General features: G+C 41.1%; 1 protein-coding gene across 1 annotated transcript; it reads left to right on the plus strand.

The window, feature by feature from the left end:
* Nucleotides 1-985: 985 nt before the first annotated feature.
* inpp5d (inositol polyphosphate-5-phosphatase D) lies at nt 986-23378 on the plus strand (the record flags this gene model as incomplete). Its single annotated transcript, XM_080860782.1, has 27 exons — nt 986-1125; nt 2115-2178; nt 4433-4568; nt 5052-5208; nt 5482-5622; nt 7259-7349; nt 7510-7587; nt 10853-10930; nt 11589-11718; nt 11853-11959; nt 12303-12405; nt 13973-14169; nt 14578-14695; nt 15828-15924; nt 16207-16345; nt 16769-16877; nt 17651-17739; nt 18150-18231; nt 18352-18441; nt 18725-18835; nt 18977-19056; nt 19710-19797; nt 20282-20428; nt 20607-20667; nt 21465-21677; nt 22037-22500; nt 23329-23378. The coding sequence occupies 27 exons, from the start codon at nt 986-988 to the stop codon at nt 23376-23378; spliced, it is 3360 nt and encodes a 1119-aa protein (XP_080716908.1).
* Between the last annotated feature and the right edge of the window lie 3221 nt (nt 23379-26599).

Below are 26599 nucleotides of genomic sequence, written 5' to 3' on the forward strand. Positions count from 1 at the left end.
TAGTTTTTTTCTAGCTGTCTCTTCTTCCTCTTCTTCTTCTCATATTTTTGCAAGACTTCCTGTCATAGCCTGAGCATGGGAGGGCACCCTCCTCTCAAGAGAGAGTAGAGGTTGGACCTTAACGTAGAGGGTGTGCGTGGGTGTGTGTGTGTGCAATATGTTTGCATATGATACATTTGCATGCAAGTGTTACTCTGTGAATATGTGCTTGTGTGTGTGTTGTGACTGTTTGAGTGACTTTGGATTATTAATACTTGGCCATGGGCATGTGATGAGAGTTACTGAGAACAGCACAGTAAGTGACTAAGGGTTGTTTCTGCTTAAGAACACCTCAGAGGACTTCCCTCTCGATACCAGAAGTTGCCCCCGCCACCACACCCCTCAGCCAGATTACATGCCCACCTACCTCATAACCTATCACTGCTCTGCAGACTATGTGGTGGATGTGAACTTTCACTCTGCAGCCATCAACTTTCCACAGTGCATAACCCTCCCTTAAAACGTCAACACATAGGATTATTCTTCATTCTGTGTTAAGTTAGTATGGTCAATAATTACTGAAGAGTCCTAGAGTCCTTGCAAACAATTTGTATTAAAAAGCCTGTCCTTGCAGGAGGGGTGGAGTTAGCTTTAGTTTAGTTAGAGGAAGTTCACAGCTGTATTTGTGTCAGCTTCCTTTTTGCAGCTTTCGCTCTTGTAACAGGAAGAGAGAGAGAGAGAGCCAAAGAGGGAAACAGAAAGAGAGAGAGAAAGAGAGAAAAGATAGGCAGAGGAGCAGAGTGACAGACACAGAGCGAAAAGTGCAGGAGAGCCACCATGAACCAGACCAGAAAGACAGGCTGAGTTCTCCTCCATGTTCTGTGAGGTGTCTGTGAAAGCAGCAGCAACAGCAGCAGCAGCAGCAGACTAACTGACCCGTGTCCCCACTGGCCTGAACAGGCAAACAGGACAGGGGGGCGCAAATAGAGACGGGAGGGGGGCCAGGATGTCCAATCTCCAGCCATGGTACCATGGCAATATCTCACGATCTACCGCTGAGGGTCTACTCTCTAAGGCGGGCAAGGATGGAAGTTTCCTCCTGCGAGACAGCGAGTCCATACAAGGGGCCTATGCGCTGTGCGTGTTGTAAGTACCCTGCACTTGCCCAGCTGAGGCAAACACACACACACACACACACACACACACACAGAGCATAATAGTGTCCAGGAACACTCATCTTTTGGTTGAATATTTAAAATATGGTGACAGAAACCTAAAACAGTTAATTTTATCTTTGGGTGATAAATTAGTAAATGGTATAGAGATGTCTGGTCGAAGGAAGGTCTCTTTGAGTGAGTTATGAACTTGAAACATCCATTCATGCCTTTTGGACTAAAATTATTTATAATAGCACCTTTGGATCTACGGGATACTATTTGTAAAAATTAGACAATTACATTACATGTATATCTGTTTTATGAGTAACCGCATTGCAGTGTTCAACTGCATGAGGTTCTGGTCTGAATATCTTCCTCAATATGACCCAGATGTTGTATAAACCCACATACGAAGATACCCTTGAATGCTATCAAGTAGATTTGATTTACTGCTTCTGTCTGCCTTGCCTTAAAACCCAGGGGCACAATTCCACTAGATGATTAGGTGTTCTTTAGCCATCTGAAACATTATCAACACACATTATCAGAACATTATCTCATATTAAGGTACTCTGTGAGACACGATTAAATTCATCATTGCAAATGAATAGAGATGTTGGCATGTTCTTTTGGGTTCTCTTTTTTCCACTGCCTTTGCACTATGTAAAGAATTGACTTATTAAAATAGGGAAGTAGCAATCTTAGCATTTTCAGTTTGAAACTAGCCCTTCAGAAAAGACTGAGGAGTTGATGTTCCTTTCCTAATCCCATCTATTGATAAATTGAGAGTAATGCTGTCTTTCATAACATGAGGCTTTTATGGAAATTTTGTGGCTAGGTAAAAGGTCACACCATAAGCAAGCACGGTGCAGTCAAACAAGTCTGTATTCTGATCTACACCGTAAAGCAACGCTTTAGCAGGCTACATCTGTACCAAAGGTTTCATTTTCAAATTAATTCTCTTTCCATCTCTTGCAGATACCAGAACTGTGTGTATACCTACAGAATCCTGCCCAATGAAGAGAGGAAGCTTTCTGTTCAGGTGAGACAATGGCTAGTCCACAGATAGCATAATATCTTGTGGCTTTAATGTGCATACAGCAATTTTGACCTGTGGTGTGATATATTTTCTTATACAAAGAACTTGATCAGTTATTTCCTTTTGACATTTCCACTTTCAATTCACTGAATTATCTTCTTTGTCCTTGGTGGGTTGGGTGTAAGCAAAGCAGGTGCTGAGGGCTGACTGGTTATTTTAAGCTTCATCTCCTGTCTGATACTTCTGCTTTTAGCAATGGTGGCACTGAGGGACTTCATTGTGATGTTGTAATGTTGTCATGATGACACAAAATGGAAAGTACAAACTCATTAGTGATGAATTCAACTGAGCACAGGCTACTGTAAATAAGCTACATGAAACATGAAAAAACGTTGTGGCCACAATAATGATTCTTTAAAAAAAAAAAAAAAAAAAATGGATATGAAATGCTCGCACATTCAGTAAGCTGCACGTTGATCAACCAGAGTCACTTGCCACACATTAACCATCTGATTTGTTTGGCCAAGTCGCCATGAATGTGTAACAGGACAGGGGCCTGCATTGTGACAGCTGGCTTCTCAGCTGCTCTATCTGCTTGGCCCCAGCAGTGTGTGGGCGTCTTGTTTCCCGAGTGTAGAACACTGCCTCCTCTGCTCACGCTCTCTGCCTTTCTGCTCACGGTTAGCGCTAAAACATTAGTGCAACTTGGGCCACAACTGGTCATGTTAGTGAATCGGTGGACGCGACCAGTATTGAGGGCACCTTTTTGTATGTGCCGAACAACACGCCAAATAGGATGCTTTTTAGAAAGGTCATAGGGATGGTCCTCGCGTTGGACATGCATTAAACCCTCACTGTCTCAAAATGGCCGCCATGAAGAGGCATTTTAGGTTAATGGATCACTCAAAGCATTCAACCTAACATGGCTGACAATGACCTAGCAAAATTTCCTTGACCTTTAAAGTCCCAGTTTAATCCTCTTCCTCTTTTAAATATTTAGTTTTTATACAACTCTTCATTTCTTCTGTCCTTTGGTGTGGTTGGAAGAGGTTCCTTATGTCATCTACAAGACCTGGAGTTTAAAGGCACCCAGTGCAAAGATGAGATGTCGTTGTGTGGTGAGAACTGATAGAAAATCGTGAACAACAACAATCGCCGCCATTTTTCCCCCAAATCTTTATTTATTGGTGCCACCAATAAATAAAGCAGGATTCCAGTCAATGGAAAAATGTCCTCTCCCCACCGGCGATTGTTGTTGTGTACGATTTTCTATCAGTTCTCACCACACAACGACATCTCATCTTTGCTCCTTGAATGTCGATATGTAATGGTATGGAGTTATTCAAACTTACTACGTGTAAAAAAGACTAGAAATTGAATGTTTATTTTTCGAGTTTCAAGCCTCGAACGTTGCACTGGGTGCCTTTAAACATGGAAGAATACAGTATTAAAAACCATGCAATATACCATAGTAAGGTTCTGAATATCAGGAGGCAAGATAAATCAATGTATCTGGATTTACCTTATCCTCTATTGAGTACAGTAACTTGGTTAACTGCTCAAGCCAGAGCAAGAGTCTCAAGCCTATAAAGTTGCACTGGGTGCCTTCCACAAATCTAGCAGCATTTTACATGTGAATATATCTTACAGGAAAGTGGCAAAAAAGGTTGTTTGGGTAATCTTCAGCAGCTTTCTCATTGACTGCCACTGACTCAAGAGAGGAAATGAGAGTCCTGCTCTCCTGTTTTGATCCTTACACATATAAAAGGCAAAATAAAAAACTGAAATTACGTCAGGCATGTCAACTTCAAAAATATGGTATATGGATGAAAAACTTTATAGCAATCCTGAGAAAATAAGATGGTTTCCACATATTGCAACCTGCCACTGTTGAGAGTTAGTTCATTACTGACCCACAGACCTGTGGAGCCAAAGCATGCACATGAGCCATCCACAACACTCACACAGCATTCTGTGGAACTCAGTCATGTGATCAGAGGATTATGAACCAAAGCCCTTGGAAAACAGTGTGGTGCTTGAACGGAGTGATCATTTTGTTTGATGGCTTGAGGGAGCAAAGACATTGTTGGTGACACAGTATGTGCAAGGATAAAGAAAAACAAGGCGTCTGCTCCCAGTCGATATATAATGGTATTTGGGTTGATGTGTCTAAATGTGACAATGTCTCTTATATTCATCTCAGAGGTTTCAAGTCTCTTTGTTCCTTCAAGGGTTTTTATTCCTTTACTCTCCTTAGGCCTCAGAGGGAGTGCCTATTCGTTTCTTCTCAGTGCTTGCTGATCTCGTGGAGGCCTACTACAAGGAGAACATGGGCCTGGTCACACGCCTACAGTTCCCTGTTCAAAAAGAGGAGGAACTGGAGGAAGAACCAGGTAAGACCTCTATTGCTCCAACGCGGAATGGAACCAGTTCTGCAAGGCTTGGTGATGATGCCCAGTTGTATTATTCTTGTGAGGCAAACAGTATGTCAACTGAATAACCACTTTAGACCTTGCCTTAGAGTGTCAACCAGAATTGTCGGTTCTCTCTGTGTGTTGACCCTGCTCAAAGTGTTCCTCACTCACACCTCCCACACATGAAATGTCACTCAGCTGAGTTTAAACTGCACACACAGAGTCATGCACAAATGCAAACGCATTGTTCATCTGTAATGCTACAAGTGCTGTGCGTTTTTCTGTAGGCAACACAATGCATCACCTTCAAGAAGGTGCAGAGAGCAGAAATTTACATTGCAAAGCACATCTACTTGCTCTTCACTCCTCGCCACTCCTTCCATGTTCAATAAATGTGCTATTTTATGTATCGTGTTCATTTTGGCTGAAAGATGTTTATCTCTCTGCATCTGGCCAACATAGAACTAGTCAGCATGCCTCCTCAGCTGCCTCCCAGGAACTTCGCTAGCTCCACATCTGTGAATGATACCAAAGAGGAGCCGCCCAAGGGGAGCGTGTTCTCCCATGCCTCCCTTTCTGAAGTCTTTCTACAGCGGCTGCAACATGTAGACATGTCCAGGTATGCCCGTCTATCTTTCAGGCTGCAAATAAATGGTCTGTAACACTCACACAGCTATTGAAGGAACCATATCAAACTACAGGCCTTTTTACATGAGATTGTTAGACAACTTAATCTCTGTTAATGTAATTCCCTGAGACAAGGTAATCATCTTCCTGCTCAGCAATGAATGATTTAAAAAGGCATGGCCAGTGCTGTCACTTTGTATTCTTCTGTTATGTGAAAAGCCTATTTGTATGTGTGTGTGTGTGTGTGTGTGTTTTTGGTGGTCAGTATTCCCGAGGACCATCAAAAATCCATTCTGGAGTATGTCCGTTACAATATTGCCGTAGACGCGGAGCAGGTGCAGAATGGCATCCCCACCATGCCAAATCTAAAGAAGCTTACCTTTAACATCTGCAAAAATCTGAACAGGTAGGTCTAACCTTCTGGTGATCTTGTTATTATTACACAGAAGCGGCCCTCACATATGCATACACACAAACAGTTATGTTCAGATAGAGTTACCCCTCTGTTCTTGGTTTATAGAGCTCTCCCAACCCGGGGATTTTTGCATGTCACCCATCAATTAAGTAGCGTTCAGCTTGACGTCCATCAGTAAAAAGACAGAGTGATAAGAGTTGGACTATGACGCTTCAAGACCTTTACATAAACAGAATGAAGCATATCTGTTTCAAAACCTCATTAAACACACAAATACATGTCTCCTGGTCTTTTGTATTTGTTGTCAGGTTTATTTTTTTGGCACAGGTTTATAAAAAATCAAATATACTTACTCCACATCCTTTGATTTTATGATCAAAGTATGTGACCATATGGAGACGTTTCACAGTGCACATATTTTAAATATATGTCCACTTTATTGTGGGTTTGTAGGGGCACATGCATGCGTTTGTGTGTGTTTATGCTTTTGTGCGTATGTGTGTGTTCCTGTGGTTTTCCTCAGTTTTTATGAGAAATGGCTTGTCTTCCATAATGCCATCTGACTTAATATGGGCCCCTTGCACAGGACAATTTTCTGTACAATTTTTGTAACTAATTGTTAATTTTTAACCATTTTCATTTGGCTCATGGCATCCATTTCCAACAATAGAGTATGAGTTTGTCAACTGCATTTAAGTTATGCCTCCCCATTCAACTTCCCTTGACATTGCAACCCTATAAAAGAAGTATCTCAATACAGCCAACTGTCCAAGTCGCCTAATGTAGGCAATGGCCCTACATTCAAATTAACAACAAACAAGCTAGTCTGGCGACAATTAGCCTTGTCAATGAAAGCGAGTCAACCGCTAGTTCTGTTATCAGGCATTTTAAACCAGTAAGTATGGATTAACATGGTTAATAGTCTATGGAAACATATTTGAATATCAGAAATGTTAACCGATATTTCACCCTTTTTTGTGGAGCACTCATAGGGCTGTGGCAATGGGCTGATAACCTTTGCTCTGACATGTCAAAGGAATGATCAGCTTCATCCACATCTTGATAATTAATGAAAGATGTGCTTCTGTAAGTTATTTTGTTTTTTTAAACATAACTTCCGGTGAGAGGGATGCCCTTTTAAAGCTTGAGCACCTGTCCCCTAAAATGTCTGTGCGTGGCCCTGTCAGACTAGCATACAATTGTCGTCACTTTTAAAGAAGCATCCGAATCAATTGCTATTCGCTAACGATATGCTAGCGGCTAAAACTAACGGAATTTCTTGAAATGTGCTGACTTTGACATTATAACAAAATAGTTACTCAACAACTGTCCTAACACAGTCAAACATCAAGCAAGTGCAACACAAGACCAAGCAGGACGGCAAATAAGCTACTTACTAGTTCGGCAGACAGTAGAAAGCCAGGCGGCGTCAGGCAATCTTTCATTTAGCGGTTATATGCCTATGGACCCTGGTATGGCAATGGCACGGAGGCGATTCTCCATATTAAAAGTCATTGTAGCGCCCCAATTTTTTTCAAGCTGTTATTTTAAGGTAAAACTGCTTATCCTAACCCTAATCCTGAAGTATAATTGTTGCATACTGTTTCTTTAACTTTGTCTTTTACAGTGAAATTAACCGCACACTGCCCACACTGGAGGCCTTTCAGAAGGTTCTTGATCAGCCGATGTCACCTGGAGCCGGCAGACTGAGGAGTCAGGTGGGGGCTGCCTGTCAACCAAACCAAAAACAGACCCAGTTACAAATGAAAACTTTAGTGTGGTCAAATTATAGTCTCTGGAAGTATATGATGGGGCATCAGGATTTGCTGCAGTTTTTATCTAAACATTCCACAAAACTATCTCTTCCTTTGTTTTTAGGTCTGTGCTGATCCAAGCCAGTCAGTGGCCTTCAAGCTTGAGCAGTTAACCAAGTTACTGTACTCAATAGAGGATAAGGTAAATCCAGATACATTGATTTATCTTGCCTCCTGATATTCAGAACCTTACTATGGTATATTGCAGGGTTTTTAATACTGTATTCTTCCATGTTTAAAGGCAACCAGTGCAACGTTCGAGGCTTGAGACTCGAAAAATAAACATTCAATTTCTAGTCTTTTTTACACATAGTAAGTTTCAATAACTCCATACCATTACATATCGACATTCAAGGAGCAAAGGTGAGACGTCGTTGTGTGGTGAGAACTGATAGAAAATCGTAAACAACAACAATCGCCAGTGGTAGGCAATTTTTTCAAATCTTCCGACCGCACACGAACAAGACCGATGAGTCCCGAACGCTTCCGGAGATTCTATCATTTTACAAAAATTGTACCAAAAAATTATGCAAGGCAGTGCTGTCTGTTCTAAGATATTCAGCAAATGTGGCCCATGCATTGAATACAGTTGTTAGTACTTACATGCCTGTAATTGAATACAGTTGTTAGTACTTACAAACCTGTCCAACAGCACACTCGCAAGTTCGCTGTCCCTCTGCAGCCCGAGCTTCTCGCTTAGCTTCCTTCATTCGTCAAATGTGTCGCCCAATATCACACGACACCCATGCTTCTTATGAAACTTCTGTTTTTTCTGTGGTGTCGTGAAAACACGAGGTCGACCACGCTTTCTCTTCGTCTTCGTCTCGAAACAACTCGTTCGGAAAACTCGCCGACGGGAATCCGTTACTGACTGGAATCCTGCTAAAGATTTAGAAAAAAAATGGTGGCGATTGTTGTTGTTTACGATTTTCGATCAGTTCTCACCACACAAAGACGTCTCATCTTTGCTCCTTGAATGTCGATATGTAATTCGCCTTATTCCCCTGCGACGCCATTTTGAAACGAAAACGAGGCTTGGCTGGGTAACCACACCTGAGGTCATTCTCTATGATACGAAAAGTAATGATGGACTGAAAATGGAGCTCATATCTTCTGCCCTTGCCCCTTATTATCGTGGCATTAAAAGATTATTTTTAATGGACCACATATCTTCTGCCGTTGCCCCTTATAACCGCGGCATTAATAGATTATTTTTCCAACTCACCGTCAGCATCATGTTTATTTACTTGGTTAGCTAGCAAATGGCAGCTAAGTTATACTGTCAGAATTGCTTGCACGAAAAGTCAAGAATATGTAAAATGGCAGGTGATTCTTGGCTTCTTTTTTATCTAACCGGGATATGATCTTGTAAAGAACAATGATTTTGCAGTCAGAAAGAGAGAGAGAGGGCATTTCCCTCCATGAGAAAGAATGAGATCCCCTACATGGTCAAGGTAGCTACGTTAGATGCAACAGATGGGAGGAATTGCTACATTGCTAACGAGATGTTCGCGGCTAAGCCTGTTGACATTTCTCTAACCGGGATGATCTTGTGAATAACAATGCTTTTGCAGTCAGAAAGAGAGAGAGTGACAGGGCAAGTATGAGAGCGAGGGCATTTCCCTCCATAAGAAAGAATGAGATCCCCTACATGGTCAAGGTAGCTAAGGGGCCCTTTACATGAAGCCTAGCTTCACCGAATCTGGTTCATTTTTCACACCTATCGAATCTTTTAATTGCGTAAGGATGGAGCCTGGTAACAAGAGATTTGCGTAAAGACTAACACACCAGTTTGGGATGAACTGACTGTAGTACATACCCCACGCCTGTTGGTGGCGCTTTAGCGCTGATACAGACAACTGAAAAAACGTGAAAAAACGTAGAAGAGGACAAGAGGACATGGGTAAGCAGCCAGTAGACAAGCTACAATTAGCAACGTTTAGCCTAACCACATAGCCTACATTTAATCTGCACAGTAATACATTATAGTGGTTAATACAATCGGTATAGGTTATACGAAAATTAATTTGATTTTCTATTGATAATAAAGAGTTTGGAACAGTGCAACATGATATGTCTGTGAGTTGTTTAAGTTGCTTTATTGAGCGGTTGAGCTTGAGCATTTCCCATGAGGCTTTGCTCTGACCATTCTACATTAATATATGAAGAAATAAGCTAATTAAATCGCTGGCCAATTTATATTTGTGGTCATGAGAGTTATGTAACGTCTGAATAAAAAGAATTAGATCAAGATAGGAGGCTAAACATTAATCAGTATGCTGGATTCATGAGAGCGAATTTGAGACCCACCACGAGTGTGAAGTAGAAGGAGAACAAGTGATATATATATTGGTTGGAGCAATGACGTCAGCGCGTGAATCCGTGCAGACGAACATCAGCCCCCGTACCGATTCAAATCTACTCACTTTTTACCCCAGACTTCGATCGTTGCGGATAGAGAGTGCTCGTCTAAATGATAGGGCTATCTGTATTAGCTATCGGTAACAGATTGACAATCTAGGGTCTATGTAAACGAGGCTTCAGTTAGATGCAACAGATGGGAGGAATTGCTACATCGCTAACGAGATATTAGCGTCTTAAACTAGCCTAGCGAAGCCAGTTGAAATCCCCTTACTTTGACACTATGACAAACTACTGAGTCAAAGACTTTCCTAACACAGTCAAACATCAAGCATGTGATATACAAAACGGCAAATAAGCTACGTCGACAGACTGTAGTAACCGGGAGTCTTAAGGCTAACATACATAACGCAGTAATATGCCTACGGACCCTGATATGGCAATCGCACAGAGCCCATTCTCCATATTAAACGTCATTGTACCGCATTTAAGCTGTTATTTTAAGGTTAGATTGCCAATCCTTACCCTAAAGTACAATTGCTAAATATTGCTATATTGTTAATTGTATAGAGTTCCTTACGTTCAGATGCTGTTCAAAGGTTGCTCACGTTCTGAGCTTCTACATTATTTAGGCACTCATATTCCATGTTTGGTGCATTTCATAATAGTCAAGTAAATAAACATGATGCTCACGGTGAGTTGCAAAAAATAATCTATTAATACCGCGGTTATAGGGGACAAGGACAGAAGAATTGTGGCCCATTCTCCATTCATCATTACTCTTCCTATAGTAGAGAATGGTATCTGGTCGGGTTTACCAAGCCAAACCTCGTTTTCGTTTTCAAAATGGCCGCGATGGTAATAAGGCGAATGGTATGGAGTTATTGAAACTTACTAGGCCTACGTGTAAAAAAGACTAGAAATTGGATGTTTATTTTTCGAGTCTCAAGCATCGAACGTTGCACTGGGTGCCTTTAATGCTAAATCATTCTTTTCATTCATGGGTATATCCTAAATATATTGATAATTCCTTGTTGATCTTATAGACCAAAACTGCTGTGTTTGAGTCTCTTGGATATGATGGAGGTCACAGGAACTCACTCATACCACCAGTCATGTTTGAGGTATGTGGAAAATGTGCTGAAACATTTTCAGTTACAGACATTATCAGGTGACGTTTCATCGATTATACATTTATATGCTGTCAGCCAGAACCAAGGGATGGAAAAAGCCAAGTTCACAATCAACAGTTTCTGTTGACCTTTTTGTATCGGTTAAATACTGTAAATAACAGTTGTTATAAATTCATCCATCCAAACCGGACGAAAATAACACCCACACATTTATTCTACAGAGTTTTGGTCTGCCCCAGCCTACGTGGCCTTGCCAATTTTTACTGAGATTTGATTAAAAAATTGATTTTTAAAATAAAATGACACCAAGCCTTTAAGAGTCATACATTGCTTTAACAACACTTTTCAACAACTTTTTTAAAACTTTGACATTTTCTAACACCTGTCCAACCCCAGTCAAAGCCTTTTTCTCACAATTCTAGTATGTTAACCCAAGGTCATATTCTAGGTCCACGTCAATATAGATGCATGATGGTTAGAAACTCACATTTTAATCCACAATGACTTTAATGAAGTCTGCTGCACTGCTGCCTGGAGAGTATCAAACTCCAGTACACTCTGATAAAGCTGGGTCACGATAGGTTGCTAGAATGACAATGTGTACAATGAACCTGATCATTTTTTTTTTTTTTTAATTGTGCCTTATCAGGTCAAATCAGAGGGCATTTCAATAGGCCTTTCATACAAAATGTACCTTAAAGTGGATGTCGAGAGTGGAAAGTTGTTCCTCAAGAAATCCAAGGATGGGCCAGAAGACAAGTACTTTGTGCACAATAAAAGTATGTTTTTCTTAACTGAAATGATTACAATTTTAAACAATATGTATATAAAGTAATTTGTATTTATTGTGTGTGTGTGTGTGTGTGTGTGTGTGTGTGATTTGTTGCTGATTTTTACATTTTGTAATTTGCAGTCTTGCAGCTGGTGAAGTCCCAGAAGATGCACACTAAATTGGTGATAGTGCTGGAAACTGAAAAAGAGAAGACCTTGAGAAAGGAGTTTGTCTTTGATGACTCTAAGGTATTGTCCTCTGAAGAAAAGATATGGAGGGAAAGGGTTGTGTACTGGCCTGTGTGTGGTGGCCTGTGTGTACTGGCCTGTGTGTGATGTCCTGTGTGTACTGGCCTGTGTGTGTTGGCCTGTGTGTACTGGCCTGTGTGTGATGTCCTGTGTGTACAGGCCTGTGTGTGGTGGCCGTGCTCAGTGTCTACTGCTGTTGTTATATCTGCTTCTGCTTCCTTTGCATTAACATTCTCACAGCAGAATGCGATCAGGCAATTATTTCATGTGAAATACTGTGGTTAACACAGCTTACTGATCTGTGCATTTTCCATTCCATTGTGTGTGTATGGGGGTGTTTTAGAAAAGAGAGGGATTCTGCCAACTTCTCCAACAGATGAAAAACAAGCATTCAGGGAAAGCAGAGCCAGACATGATCACCATCTTCGCGGGCACCTGGAACATGGGTATGCAATCACTCTAATCACATTAATTATTTCTCTCCTTCAGTAGGATGCATATTCTTGTATACTGAATATGATTTTTTCCCAATATTGACTGGAGGACTAGCCTATACTTTATCCCTTACATATGTTCACATAAATGTGCTGAAGTGAGTTAAACACCACTTAGAAAACTAAACTCAGAAGACCTCAATATATCACTTAGAGTGCTGGGTCACGTGATGTCTTATGCAGTGCTGTAGTCTAGTTTTCTGTGGTGGGTATACTGTCTGTGATGGGTCGGTGCCACAGCTCCCTGGCCTAGGTTTTAGTGGAGACATAGGTTTTAGTGGATATACGCAAACCCACAAACGTTTTAGGTGGTAATACGGCGTATACCTGCGTATCACGTAGACTACAACCCTGGTCTTATGTATTTTTAATGTATGATGTAATTCAGGGGTCTTCAACGTTTTTCAGGCCAGGGACCCCCAAACTGATGGCGAGATGAGCAGGGACCCCCTACTATATAAATTGCCTAAAATTTTGTTTATAATATACTGGGCCTAGTTCCAAATAAACATAGCTACCCTGTTATTGTGTATTCAATACTAAGCTATTCAAATAATACAAAGGTTAATATATTCATTAACATTTGTATGTTTTAACATTGAATTTAACCTAACATTTTTGAACAACGAATTTAACTTAACATTTTTTAACATTGAATTTAATTCAACATTTAACAACATGAAAGGTACATCTTGCAAACAACTCTGAGCTAACAATATATAACAACTTATTTTACAGTTACAATTATTTTTCAGTTACAATTAACGTTTTTTGACCTTGTACAGTGTCTATTTCTCTTTATTTATTTTTTAAAATCTAAGCAAAAAAATGTCAAACTAACAATTTATAGGTACAAACAAGACCAGCTATGGAGTTTGGTCCGCCATCTTTTATTTTTGATCTTCGCGCTATTAAGACTTGAGCAGAAACGCGATCTGATTGACTAGTGCCTGTGCTGTCGTATTTGCATGAAAGGTGCTGTGAGTGAACCGGTGCCCAGCTTGAGAGAGCTCCTGTGGGTAGCTGAATGTGTCGATTGGACTGAAAGATAACATCTTCTGGATCAATTTATACGTTCGCTACAATATGTTGGATTTATGTTAATGTAAATTTAAAGGGAATAAATACAATTCTGATTCGGAAGACATTTAACTTTGGGGGGTGAAAAATTGGTTGAATTTTATTTATTTATTTATTTTTTTTAGAAATATAAAAAATGATTGTCTTATCAACCAAAGATTTCGCGACCCCCCTGCAGTACCTCCGCGGACCCCCTGTTGAAGACCCCTGATGTAATTTATTGCTATGTTCCTCAGTTACCTAATGGCTCTATTGAACACAGGGTGCATACAGGAGGCTTTCCCAGATTTAAGCCTCTTTGATGTCTTTGTATTCGATGCAAACCAAATTACATGAAGTTTGTACAGAAGTGAATGAAATATTTTGCTGGTAGCCATTTTAGCGTTGATTTGAATGTACTGCATAGATCTAGGTCTGAGTTCTGTCTCCTTCTTCACAGGCAATGCCAACCCACCACACAACATCACATCATGGTTTCAGTCAAAGGGCCAGGGGAGGACACGGGACGACACAGCCAATCAGATTCCCCATGACATCTACGTCATCGGCACGCAGGAGGACCCACTGGGGGAGAAGGAGTGGATTGACCTAGTCAAGGGTGCACTGAGAGACATCACAAACATCAGCTTCAAGCAGGTCAGCATTGTTTATGCCAGTTTCAAACATCGATGTCAAGAGCACAGAGTCGTGTACAGGGTTACAAGGCACATCAACCTGGTACACTTATACTAACTCAGCTTCAGATGACTACACTGACTTCAGAACTTCAAAGTAATCTTACGTACAGCATCTTATGTGTTATTTCTGTAGTTGAAATGTGTTTGCAGGTCTATGCTCCTTGTAAAACTGTATGTAATTATTTGTGTTTACCCTTTATTTTCGTCTTCTTTGAATTTAATCATTTCCTGCGTGGTATTTCTCGTTGTAAAGGAGATTTTATTGTCTGCTAAGAGGTGGTATCGACTTTAGCCTATTTTCTGCATGACTGTCTAGCCAGTTTTGTGCTTCAGTAGTGCTGACGTTTCCTGTTTGCTGTTGTGGCAGGTAGCTACTCAGACTCTGTGGAACATCAGAATCATAGTGCTGGCCAAGCCTGAGCACGAGAACCGCATCTCTCACATCTTCTCAGATAGTGTGAAGACGGGCATCGCCAACGCTCTGGGTCAGTGATCTCCCTTTGTCTGTTACAAACCTCCGACACTGATCTTTAGGTGTCATTTATGGTATTCATTTGTACCTATGTTCACTTCATTACAGCAGACTGCTTTTTGCAATCAGATGCGAGCCAATTTGGCAGTGTTATTTTGTTACTCTAAAAATTTAAAAATTATCTGGAGGCTGTTAAAAAAGCCAAAAATTACTTTTTGACAGAAATTATATCTAAGGACACCTTAAGCCCAGGGTCTTGTTTATCAATCATTTTCTTAACCCTTCTATTGGCTGCACAACTTCCTTGACTTTTTAAATTATTTATTTGAGAAAAAAACACATGTGTGTTATAGTATGCCTCCTTTACGCTACACAATTTTAATGAAATGAAACTCACAACTTGCCCCACAGATTTCATTCCATCCTATCTTTTAAAGGAGGTTTTCCATGTTGTGGGTAGTAGTGCGGTCGACATCAAGGTGCGATAAAGCACAGAAGTTGGTTTGTTTGTATTTATGAAAGTAACCCACGAACCCCAGTGAGTTATATGCAGTAGACTATGAAGCCTGTTTGGCTATTATTTTATTTATTTATTTGGTTCCCACCAGGGATACAAATAATTCAGCAGGGGCAGGGATATGTAGCTCAGAGGGCAGGAATTCTCAATCGCTTGATATTATTAAGGTCTTCAGAGCTTTATTCATTTTAATTCAAAGTTATTGTTATTGGTCCAAGACAATGGAAAAGTCTACTGTCTGCTTGGACACTTTCAAAACCAGATTGAAAACATCTTTTTTTATAAGTCCATTATGTTTTGTATGTTTTATATGTTTTTAGTCGTCTATATATTATTCTAAAAATGTTTTATTTTGTTTAAGGTCGATTGACTCACCTCAACTGGATAGCACTTTGTTACAACTCCTTTCGTTTTTTTTAATTGTCAAAAAATAAATGCAACTTGATCTTACTTATTACCCATAGTCACCTTTTTTAGATTCTTGTTATTTATCATCTGTATCACTTCCTACTTTCATTGCATACTGTTGGTCCTAACACAAATTGCCTCGTCCTGTCTTTTTGTTGTCCACTCCCCATGGCGATTGGAGATTTAATAAGTCTATTTTGTGGTTTGATTATGCTTTCAGGAAACAAGGGTGCTGTTGGGGTTTCGTTCATGTTCAACGGCACATCTTTTGGTTTTGTCAACAGTCACTTGACCTCAGGCAGTGAGAAGAAGCTCAGGTAGGCACGACTTCATGAACTGCTCCTGAAGGTTTAGAGTTGCATAAAAGAGAATGTAAAATCTAAAACCTTAATTTTCAAGCAGTTAAAATGAGCCACCCTGTTAATTCAGCTCCAGCTCTGTGGCCTGTCTCTGCCTGTGTCACAATTTATATAGCACTCAAATTTGGAGGTTTATGTAGGTTGTCAGTGCTTATTAACATGCACATAAATGTTTAATTTTTTTAAACTAAGACTGATCAGTTGTGCACACACTGATGCTATCTTTTTGCTCTTTGCCAGGCGAAACCAAAACTACATCAACATCCTACGCTTCTTGAATCTGGGTGATAAGAAGCTCAATCCGTTTGACATCACTCATCGCTTCACACATCTTTTCTGGCTGGGTGATCTTAATTACCGCATCGACCTGCCATCTGGCGTAAGACAAATTTGCCCCCCTGTAAAATGCAACTAAATCTTCACTCTTCAAACCTATGCCACTTTTAGCAACCATGTAAAAAGAATGTCAGACAAAAAGTAATTGGCCTTTCACGCATTCTTAATGCTTCTTCTATTTCTCAGCCAGCATGTGCTCTTAAACAGCAGGGCTGACAAAAACTGGCATTTACACAAAGTCTTTGTGTCTGTGTTCCATGGGTGGCCATCCCCTCTAACTCTGACTCATAAAAAAGACTAAAACCTTAAGCTTCAGATAAAAGCAGCCTCTGTGGCCCTCAGTGGAGGCCAGTGCATAAAACAGTGGTCATGTTTCCCTGTCTCCCTACAAGCGGTTAAATTCAGCCGCTCTTGACATCACCCGGACAGGAAGAAAGACTGCTTTGCATTGTTCAACCCTTTGCAGGAAGCGGAGACCATTGTGGCCAAGATCAAACAGCAGCAGTACCAGGAACTGCTCAGGAGCGACCAGCTCACCATGGAACGTAACGAGCAGAGGGTCTTTTTACACTATGGTGAGAAGGATGACAGAGAGACACAGAGAAAGAGAAGAGAGAAAGAAAAGGAAGAATACACTTTCACTTTAACCACATACGAAACCCCAAATCTACTCACCAGCTATTAATGCTTCTCCTCCACAACCTGCTGCTAATCTTATCACGAAGTCTGGTCACTTAGTGCTACTGCATGTGTCTGAACACCACAGTAGTTGCCTCTGTTGCTGCATGTGTCTGAACACCACAGTAGTTGCCTCTGTTGCTGCATGTGTCTGAACACCACAGTAGTTGCCTCTGTTGCTGCATGTGTCTGAACACCACAGTAGTTGCCTCTGTTGCTGCATGTGTCTGAACACCACAGTAGTTGCCTCTGTTGCTGCATGTGTCTGAACACCACAGTAGTTGCCTCTGTTGCTGCATGTGTCTGAACACCACAGTAGTTGCCTCTGTTGCTGCATGTGTCTGAACACCACAGTAGTTGCCTCTGTTGGTGGATGTGTCTGAACACCATAGTAGTCGCCTCTGTTGGTTGCCACAAAGGCCCACATTTGCATCCTCTCTATATTTGAAAAATTTGCAAAAAGGTGCACACACAGCTTCAGTGCAACAGAATGTATCACATTTTGCACACACACACACACACACACACACACACATCTTTATAGAAAGAGTTGTATAAGAACAGCGCTTTATTGGTAGTGAGAAACTAATAGGGTAAGAATATACTAACGTCAGTATAACTTTATTCTCATGTCTGGTCACTATAACCAATCCTATTTTTTGTCTTGCAGATGAGGAAGAAATCAATTTTGCGCCCACATATCGCTTTGAGAGAGACACACGGGAGAAATACGCCTATACGAAGGCCAAAGCTACAGGGGTAAATTCTGTGCTCCGTCTTACCTGGAAAAAGAAATTGTATTACATAAAAAACAGTTACACCACTGTTATGTAATGTTTTTGAATATCTTAATGGAAAATACAGTCCCTATGCTCTTCAACCCATGGTAAATATTAAGATTCAGCTTATTAATTCTGACTTAATACTGACATCCTAAGCATTAGTTCATGAAATAACTTTTAATAACTAGTCTGGAGATGCCTCCGTAACTACCTGTTGGGGTATTCATCTGAGCTGAGGGTAGATGGGGCAGCTGAGGGCAAATTGGCATACAGTGCTTTTGTGCTCCACCCTGTGGAGGCTTTGGAAGGCTCACAAAGACCCAGTCCCGTTTTTTTTGCGCAATCTCTGAGAGATTCACTTCCTCCCTCGCTGCTTCTATCCCACAGACCAAATACAACCTCCCCTCCTGGTGTGACCGCGTGCTGCGGAAGTCCTACCCCTTGGTGCATGTGGTGTGTCACTCATATGGTGAGTTCATATTACAGCTAGAACTCCTCTGATGTTTTCACATTCGTATGGTGTTTTTTTCGTTCTCGGTGTTCTAGGTTGTGCTCTCTTTAATCATGTACACCACCTGTTCAACCTTAGGGTGCACGAATGACATCATGACCAGCGACCACTCACCGGTCTTTGCAACATTTGATGTTGGTGTGGCTTCACAGTTCATCTCCAAAAATGGTGAAGTGCATTTCCTCTCTAAAAGAGCTTTACAACTTGAGCCTGGTTGTTATATGAGTGTAGGCCAGAGAAACACCAACAGGCAAATTCATAATGCTTCAAATCATCATGTTTCCATTGTGGTGTATGGCATCATTATGACAGATATGTGTATGGATTCTTCATCATTTTAAATGTAATTTGTGTGTTTGTGTGTGTGTGTGTGTTTGTGTGTGTGTGTGTGTGTGTGTGTGTGTGTGTGTGTGTTCATGTGTCTGAATGTGCAAATGTTCACCAACTCTAGACCCCACCAAGGATTCTCAAGGAGTGATTAAGTTCATGAACTGTGTAGCCACCCTCATGACGAAATCCAAGACCAAGTTCTTCATTGAGTTTCATTCCAGCTGTCTTGGAAGTAAGGCCTAAGCCTCCATATATATTTACTGTAATCAGCATCCAATCAAACTAGTTAAACACTACTTTGGAATTTCAGCAGTCTTTGCCCTCTCAGGGAATTTAATGTGTCATCTCACCAGGAGTGTAATGTGTTTCATAGAGTTTGTCAAAAGCCCAGAAGGAGAGAATCAGGAGAATGCGGAGGGCTCCATCAGAGTGCGCTTTGGAAGCCAAGTGGAGGTAATGCTTGCACTTACAGCAGTTACATTCCTGAACTTCTTTTTTCTGTCTCTTTTAAAATAGTATTTATTGTTACACTAGGTCTCGTAGCTTGACTGTTCTCTCCCTTGTACGTCGCTTTGGACAAAAGCTTCAGCTAAATGAGTAAAAGTAAATGTAATGCACTTGAATGTATGTACTTGAATGTACTTGAGGTGGTGGGGAGGCTGAGATTAAAATCTCCGAAGATATGGAGAATTTCTATATTCATATATATTCCTTCAACATTATTGCAGATTAGTAAGGAATGGACTGTTTATTTATGATTTATGAAGGTATTTATCACTGATGCACAGTACACTGTTTGGGTCACAGACAGACTAATGTTCACATAGTGAGATATTGCTTGGGCATTTTTGGCAATTACCTTTGATCTGACACTAAGGGCTGTATCTCTATCTTAATGTTAACAGCAGGGCCCTTTAAGTGTCAGGGTCATACATTAATTTCCAGGAAGTATGTATTGTCCACTGATAAAGGTATTTGTTCACTCTGAACAGCATAAATGTTTCACAACTTTACTGTTTGTTTTTCTGACTCCTGCATCTTGTCTACATCTATTGTGGTTTGACTTGTATTCTGAGAGTAAAATTCCACTCACTGTCGTTGTCCAGCTCACTCCCATCATCGCGGATCCAGAGTACCTGCTGGATCAGCACATCCTGTTCAGCATTAAAGCTACAGACTGCGACGAGTCTTTCGGTGAGTGACAGCAGCACTTATGTTTGTATTGGGGAGTTGGGAGATACACTTGGGCATAAGGTTTAAGAGTGTGAAGTTTAAGGGCGTATGACTAAGGGTTAATGACTTGGGCAGGATGTGCCTGAGGGGTGAAGTATGGATGAGTGATAGCTTGTTAAGGCTTTTGACCTATTTGTATGTGTTACAAAACCACGGCAACAGGTTCTGTTGGATTTAACTAAACTCATCGTTACCCATCGTTATAACATCAGCTCTGGCCAGCCTTGGCCAACACTTGCTGCAGCAAGCTAACACATCCAAGAGCTTGATTCACTGAAACATGAATCATGGGGCTGCAACTTAAACTGCAGCAAAGAGAATCTCAGGGATGGGCAGTATGGCATATTTCTTTTCTTGCTCTTCAGGATGCTTAGAATTCTCAGTCCATGTGCTAGTACAGGAAGTGGCTTGGATGCAGCCTATGTGCTTGTTTTTTCCCCCTAAGGTGAGGGCTGTGTGGCGCTGCGTGCTGCCGAGAGTGCCTACACGGAGTTCCACGTCACACTCACCCACCACGGGGAACGCACAGGGGATCTGTCCGGTGGCATACAAGTCCATACATCAGAGGGCAAACAGACTGAGAAGCTGTATGGTGGGTACACGCGCACACACATACGCCCATGTGCACACACATACGCCCATGTGCACACACAAGTGCATACACATACATAGGCCTACTTCTCACATGCCTTCACCACACAATACACGTACTTCATATTATGCTCTTTCAGGCATCCGGTTTAACCTGCTTACTATTCCTGTCATTCCAGACTTTGTGAAGGTGGAGAGAGATGACTCTGGGGCCCCTAAAGGCAAAGGGGATTACAGCAGGTGAGACTCAATGGCGTCCCCTCTCTTCTCTTCTCTTAGCATCATATTCATCCAGTTTCTGTAATGCAGCACCATTCTGTGAGGTTATCTGGATGTGTTTGAACAACAACTTTACTAATAATCTCACTTTATCTCATATAATTCTTCTCAGAGGGATAGGCCTACAGAGATTTCGTTAACTTTTGTTTGTTAACATTTGTTCGTTAACATTTTAACATTTCCAAATAAGTGGGTTGTTTCTGTTCTGGTGTTAAACCATCCTAGCCACACATCCCTGTATTCATCTGTAGACATTTCTAGTGCCTCCTGACCCACTTGCTGTTACAAAGACAGTGAGTTTTTGTCTAAAGCAAGTTAGATAATTAGCTAAAAGCGGACAGCCTTGGCACCATCTGCACAGCTGGAACTGATAAAAGAATGCTAACTTGGGTTAACTAACTGATGTGTCTCACTGATAGATTTTAAGATATGCTGTAGTTCTAGATGTAATTGATTCTAGATTCATTGCACTTCCAAGACATATTTGGTGTAAATGCATTAAGAGACAAGAAGTGTTATTTGTTCAAACTTCTAAAACTGTGTTTCATGCCCACAACTATTGAACTACAGTACATTGTGAAAATATGTCTGGGTCCCTTGTGGGAATGACGGTTGTGTACATTTTTCTTTATACAACTTCATACCATACAAATTTCTGGATGTTATGAAGACTTGCTTGTTCAAAACATACACCTTAAACATGGTGAATTCTGCATACGATGGCTTGAAGGACTTACCTCTGAGTGATGCTCCCACAGGTCAATGATGAGCAGTGCGGACATCAGCAACCCCAGCTACATGGGGGTGGGCTACAAGAGCCATGTTGACAAGGGCTGGAGCTACAACATGCCTGAGAAGAAATGCAACACCTACACCCATGTCCCCAAGGATGTGAGCGTTGGGAACGTCTCCCCAAAAAGAACGTCTCCCCACAGTGTGCGCAGCCCAACAGGGAAGGCCTCTGAGCCTGCGTGAGTATATTTGATTGAATTATACCATGTTACTCCTTAGGTGGTCCCTTACAATGTATGGCCATTGAAATGCTGTCCATGGCCTCATTGTTATGACAATTTGTTGTTTTTCTTGGTTTGCTGACTACTAATTTGTTGTTTTTCTTGGTTTTATGTTCAGTTCCCTTGTTATTTTTAAGTGCTATTTTCCATCTCTGGCAAATGTCTCATGACTTCTCCAGTAGAACCCTGTTAGAATCATGTGACTTCTTGTCTTCAGAAGAACCCTGCAGTGATTCTGTATTATTGCAGTATTAATTTTTTCAATAAGACGCTAATTGGAATCATGTCACTTTTGTTCGTCTGATTTCTGTTACCAGTAAAAGTGAAGAAGAAAGGCCAGCAGAAATGTTCGACAACCCCCTATACGGTTCCATGACCTCCCGGGGAAAAGACGCAGACGCCCCACGCAAAGACCACCTCTCCCCCCCGGAGGCCATCTTCACCTTCCCCAAAACCTCCGAGGGTGGTGACTCGGAGCGGAACCCGCCCCTCCCCTCGCCCCGTAACCGCTCCTACACCTACTCTGACACCAAACCGCAGACGTCTTCTGTCACCTCCACCGCGTCCACCCCCTCGGCCCCCAGCAGTGCCGGGGGAGGGGGCCTGCAGCCGCAGTCTTACACCAAGAAGCCTGTGGTGCCCTCACGCTCTGAGGGTGGCATGGCCAGGCCTCCTCTGCCCACGAAGAGCCAGTCTAAGCCCAAGGACTATAGGGACAGCTCTGAGCTGCCCAACAAACTGCGAGGTCCCAGCAGGCCCAGCCCTCCTATTCCCAAAGAAGGTAGGAAGTGTTGCGTGTTTGGATACAGCCAGGGCATCATAGTTTGGGATCAAAAGACACCTACTTTGAGCCAAGAGCATGATGACTGACAGGCTTAACAAACACAGGCCACTGCTTTTGTGCTGGTCAAGAACACTCATTACAACAGTAGGGTAGAATATTTTCAGTTAATGAATGTGATATTACAAACACTAATGTGATTACATGAAATACATTAGTAAAATACTGCCCACTATACTACTCCTTGTTAATTCATTGATTTTTAAAAGTAATTGCTAAAAGTATTTTTTTATTTAAAAGATAGAAATCCCAGTGTCTCTCAGAAATCAAATAAGGTAGATCTGTTGGGATGTGGAGCTGTGACACTCCAGATGAATCCCTCATGGCTTTTACAATGCAGCCTGCTAAGTGCTAAATAGGTTGACAAAGAAGGCTGCCCAAGTCTGACACAAGCTCTAGAGTGAATTTAAAAGCATTTGGTTTAAATCAAATGTGTTTATAAATCACAACGGTGTGGTGTGCTGAATGGCAAAGCAGCATTTCAAAGTAACTAATGTGTTTCTGCTCTGAGTCTCTGTTTAGTATGCCAAGCAGTATTTGTAAATCAATCAGTAATTGCTTTTTAGAGCTGTGAGAAGTTGCTAATGGGAAACTTGTCTTCCACTGAATGTGTATAGTGTGTTATGAGTAGCCTGTGAGACCTTTCAAAATGTGCACAGATGTCAATGTTTTTGTGTTAACAAGCTGCTGGTTTCCCTTGATTCCAGCCAGTGAAACATTATCGTAGATCTGTCAGTTAATTTACCCCTCTTCTTTGTCTCTCTCCAGCACATCAAGAACCACCCCCAGCGCAGAAAATGGGACGACCAATGAAATGACCCTACGCATGTGTGCCACACGCTGTTCCTCGCTCCATATTGGAATCATGGACAAAATGTGTTTCCATGAGGACGAAGCACAAACCTATGTATCACTGTATATGTGGCACTGCCACTGGAGTGTCATCTTCAGTAAAGGCCTGTTTTTAGCTCCGGATGTTGTCATTGCACCTTCAAAACGTTAGGCTGTAAACTCATTAAGAGACAAGATGTGTTATTTGTTTTAACGTTGCATTCACCATTCGGCTCTGTTGGAGTCTTTAAATCACCTTCATGTCGAACCGCCAAACCATTTCTCTGTATGACTGAAACCATGTTGCGTTGTGGAAGGATGCGAAAATAAAAGGTGTTATTACCTCTCTAAGGTTAAGACAATGTAGAAACTGAACCTTTCTTACATTCATCATATCACGCATTCCTTACAGCAATATTCATATATAAAACATTTCTGTTACCCATGGTCAACTATCTGAGAGAGAAGGCTTTACCCAATTGAACCCAGTCTTATGGTCTTAGGTGTCTGTGTGTCTATTAAAATAAATGAATGACACAAATCACTTTAGATTTCTAGAAAGAACCGTGGAGGAAGTTGCTCGAACGGTCCATAGAGGGACATTTCTAAATACAGTGTCAAATTAGTCATGATGATCCAGACATAAAACTGCTATGGTGTCTGGTGCTGTTGTCCAGTTGTGGGTGGATTTTAGTATCTAGAAATTAACTTGTCACAAAAAGTCGTGTCTGGCCACCTTCACATTTTTTACACAAATCGAATTGTCCCTACAGTTTTCTCTCACGCTCCAGTGAGATAAAGAAGTGCACGTTCTGTCCTACAATTGAGCTGAGACGTCAACCCTGTACAGAAGACATACAAGGAATATTTTATTAGTAGTATGTTGAGCTCGTCTTGGGGATTGTTGTAGCTGTGTATTAGTACAGGTCATCCCCGATAGTGTCAGCCTTTTTTAAACAGCACCCTGTATTGGATGGGACATACCACGGAGGTCCCCCATGTCTGTTTGTCTGTCTCCTGTGCCAGTTATAGGTCGGTGGTGATTAGAAAATCTTTAATTATGGAGCTGAGCATCACCTGAGGGGTAAAGTGAATGCTAAAATCTATTAATTATTCTATTAGTTGATTGATTTGTTTAGGGTTGGCAAAGTGAGAGAGAGTCATGAGCCCACTTCTGACTTTATCGCAAGTCTCGTTTGCAGAGCAATCAGAACACTCCCTCAACCACAGTAACAGCCTTAATTGCTTTTTCTCCAAAGACGATGCCTTTGGTTTACTCATTTGGTAGTAGTAGTAGATCTTTGCCAATCTTTGCGTATCTAGTGTTAGTGCAGCCATTTGCATTTATAGGCAAGGTTATCTGATGCACTGAAGAGAGAAATTGTTTTACTAGTGAAATTCTCAGAGGGAAGGCAATAGCAGAAGCTCAAATATAATTACATAAAACCTGGTGCGCTATAGCAGTTCTGCATGAAATTTTGCTCTTAATGTTATTATTGAAATGATGAAAAAACAATCGTGCTTTCTGTTGGAAGTCCACGAATCCTTGCCAAACACGAATTATGTTGGTGGAATTTCCTGTATATGTGTCTGTACTGAGGATTAATACATATATATTGTATATATATGTACACAATATATATATTGAGAAGTAGGTAATAGTCCTTACTTTTGTCCTCAGACAGCAATTCGAGTTAAACAAAGACTTAATGCCAGCTACATTAACACTGGAAGTAATCAGGCAAGTTTACCCCACACTCACTTTGTGCTTTGTTCTACAGTTTCTAGGGCACTGGGCAGCACTCTGTGATCTTTGTTTTGTACCACCTTTGCTTCATCTTGCCCTGGTTATCAATCAGGCTGCCTGGCAGTGGGGTCTGGACTGTGTTCCCTATGCAGATTGAGGTTTTTTTTTTATATAGAGCTATTCCTATATAGAGGAATAGCTTTTTGTAAAAAACACAAAATCTTGTGCGCCCTTCGGGATATTATAAAATTATATTTCCTTCCTCTGTGCGTTTTGCTGTGTTCCTCTGGTAAGTTTCACAGCATTTAATGAAACTGCTAACACCCCCCCTCCATTGCACATATTGACCTTTCATTTTGAAACCGCAATCACCCCCCTTCCATCTTACATATTGGCTTTTCACTTTGAAACCACAAACGCCCCCCCTTTCCATCTTACATATTGACTTTTCACTTTTCATTGGAATTTTGAACATCATAAGTCTCTGCTCATGACCTCTATTATGTTTGACACGTTCATGCTATTTCACAATATTTTAAACATTTGACAAAATATCTGATTTTGACAAAGTACTACGTGACTAAAGTACATTCAGAAAGCACTTGTTTTCAGCTCCTCATGTCAATACTCAGTCCACAGCCAGCATTCAACAGTATTTGGATTAAGGGTGGATGATATTTGAATCAGCACATTACATAGGGGTTGAGAATATAAAAACAATTCAACTCCATTCCTCAACATGAATTGAATGAATTGGTATTAGAGGCACAATTGTATTCTGACATAAACGGTTTTCATTATGCATCATCTTTGACAATCTCAGAATAATGTGCGAAAAAGCCAAACGAAACCCAGGTTGGAGGTGACATACCACATACCTCTCAGCCTTATTGCATCCTCTAGTGGGACTTTGCAGAACTGCATGCTGTACCAGTGTTGACCAACTTGTTCTTGTGTGCAAAGCTGCCACAAGATGTGGAGGAGAAAAGGGAAGTGTTTCATGTTCCAGACTGTTAGCTCGACAATAGATTAAGCTTAACCTTATCTGTAGATTTTAGCAGGCCAGGCAGTGGAAGGAAACATAACAAAGTGAACTCTTGCATCGAATGACCGAAAGGAGCATACTGCTTTAATGTTCATATCAAATTGAGTACAGGCCTTTAAATTAGAGGGTAAATTAGATACATACCCAGTTTATTTTGTTGCCCATAGCAGTAACCACACAAAAATGTAACTGACAACTGTCAACCTAAAAACTCTCTCACACACAATTGACAATTCTTTTTTTAAATTTTATTATTGGACAGTTACTTACAGTACCCACTGAATCCCACTCCACCTCGTACAGTTAATGCAATGAGCATACTCCCCTATCCAACACAAAATAGTACAAAATAGATCTCCAAAACAAACTAACACACAAACAAAACGAAAATTCCTGTCGCTGGCTGAACTATGTGG

Source organism: Sprattus sprattus (assembly GCF_963457725.1).
Source record: "Sprattus sprattus genome assembly, chromosome: 2".
NCBI classification, from domain to species: Eukaryota; Metazoa; Chordata; class Actinopteri; order Clupeiformes; family Clupeidae; genus Sprattus; species Sprattus sprattus.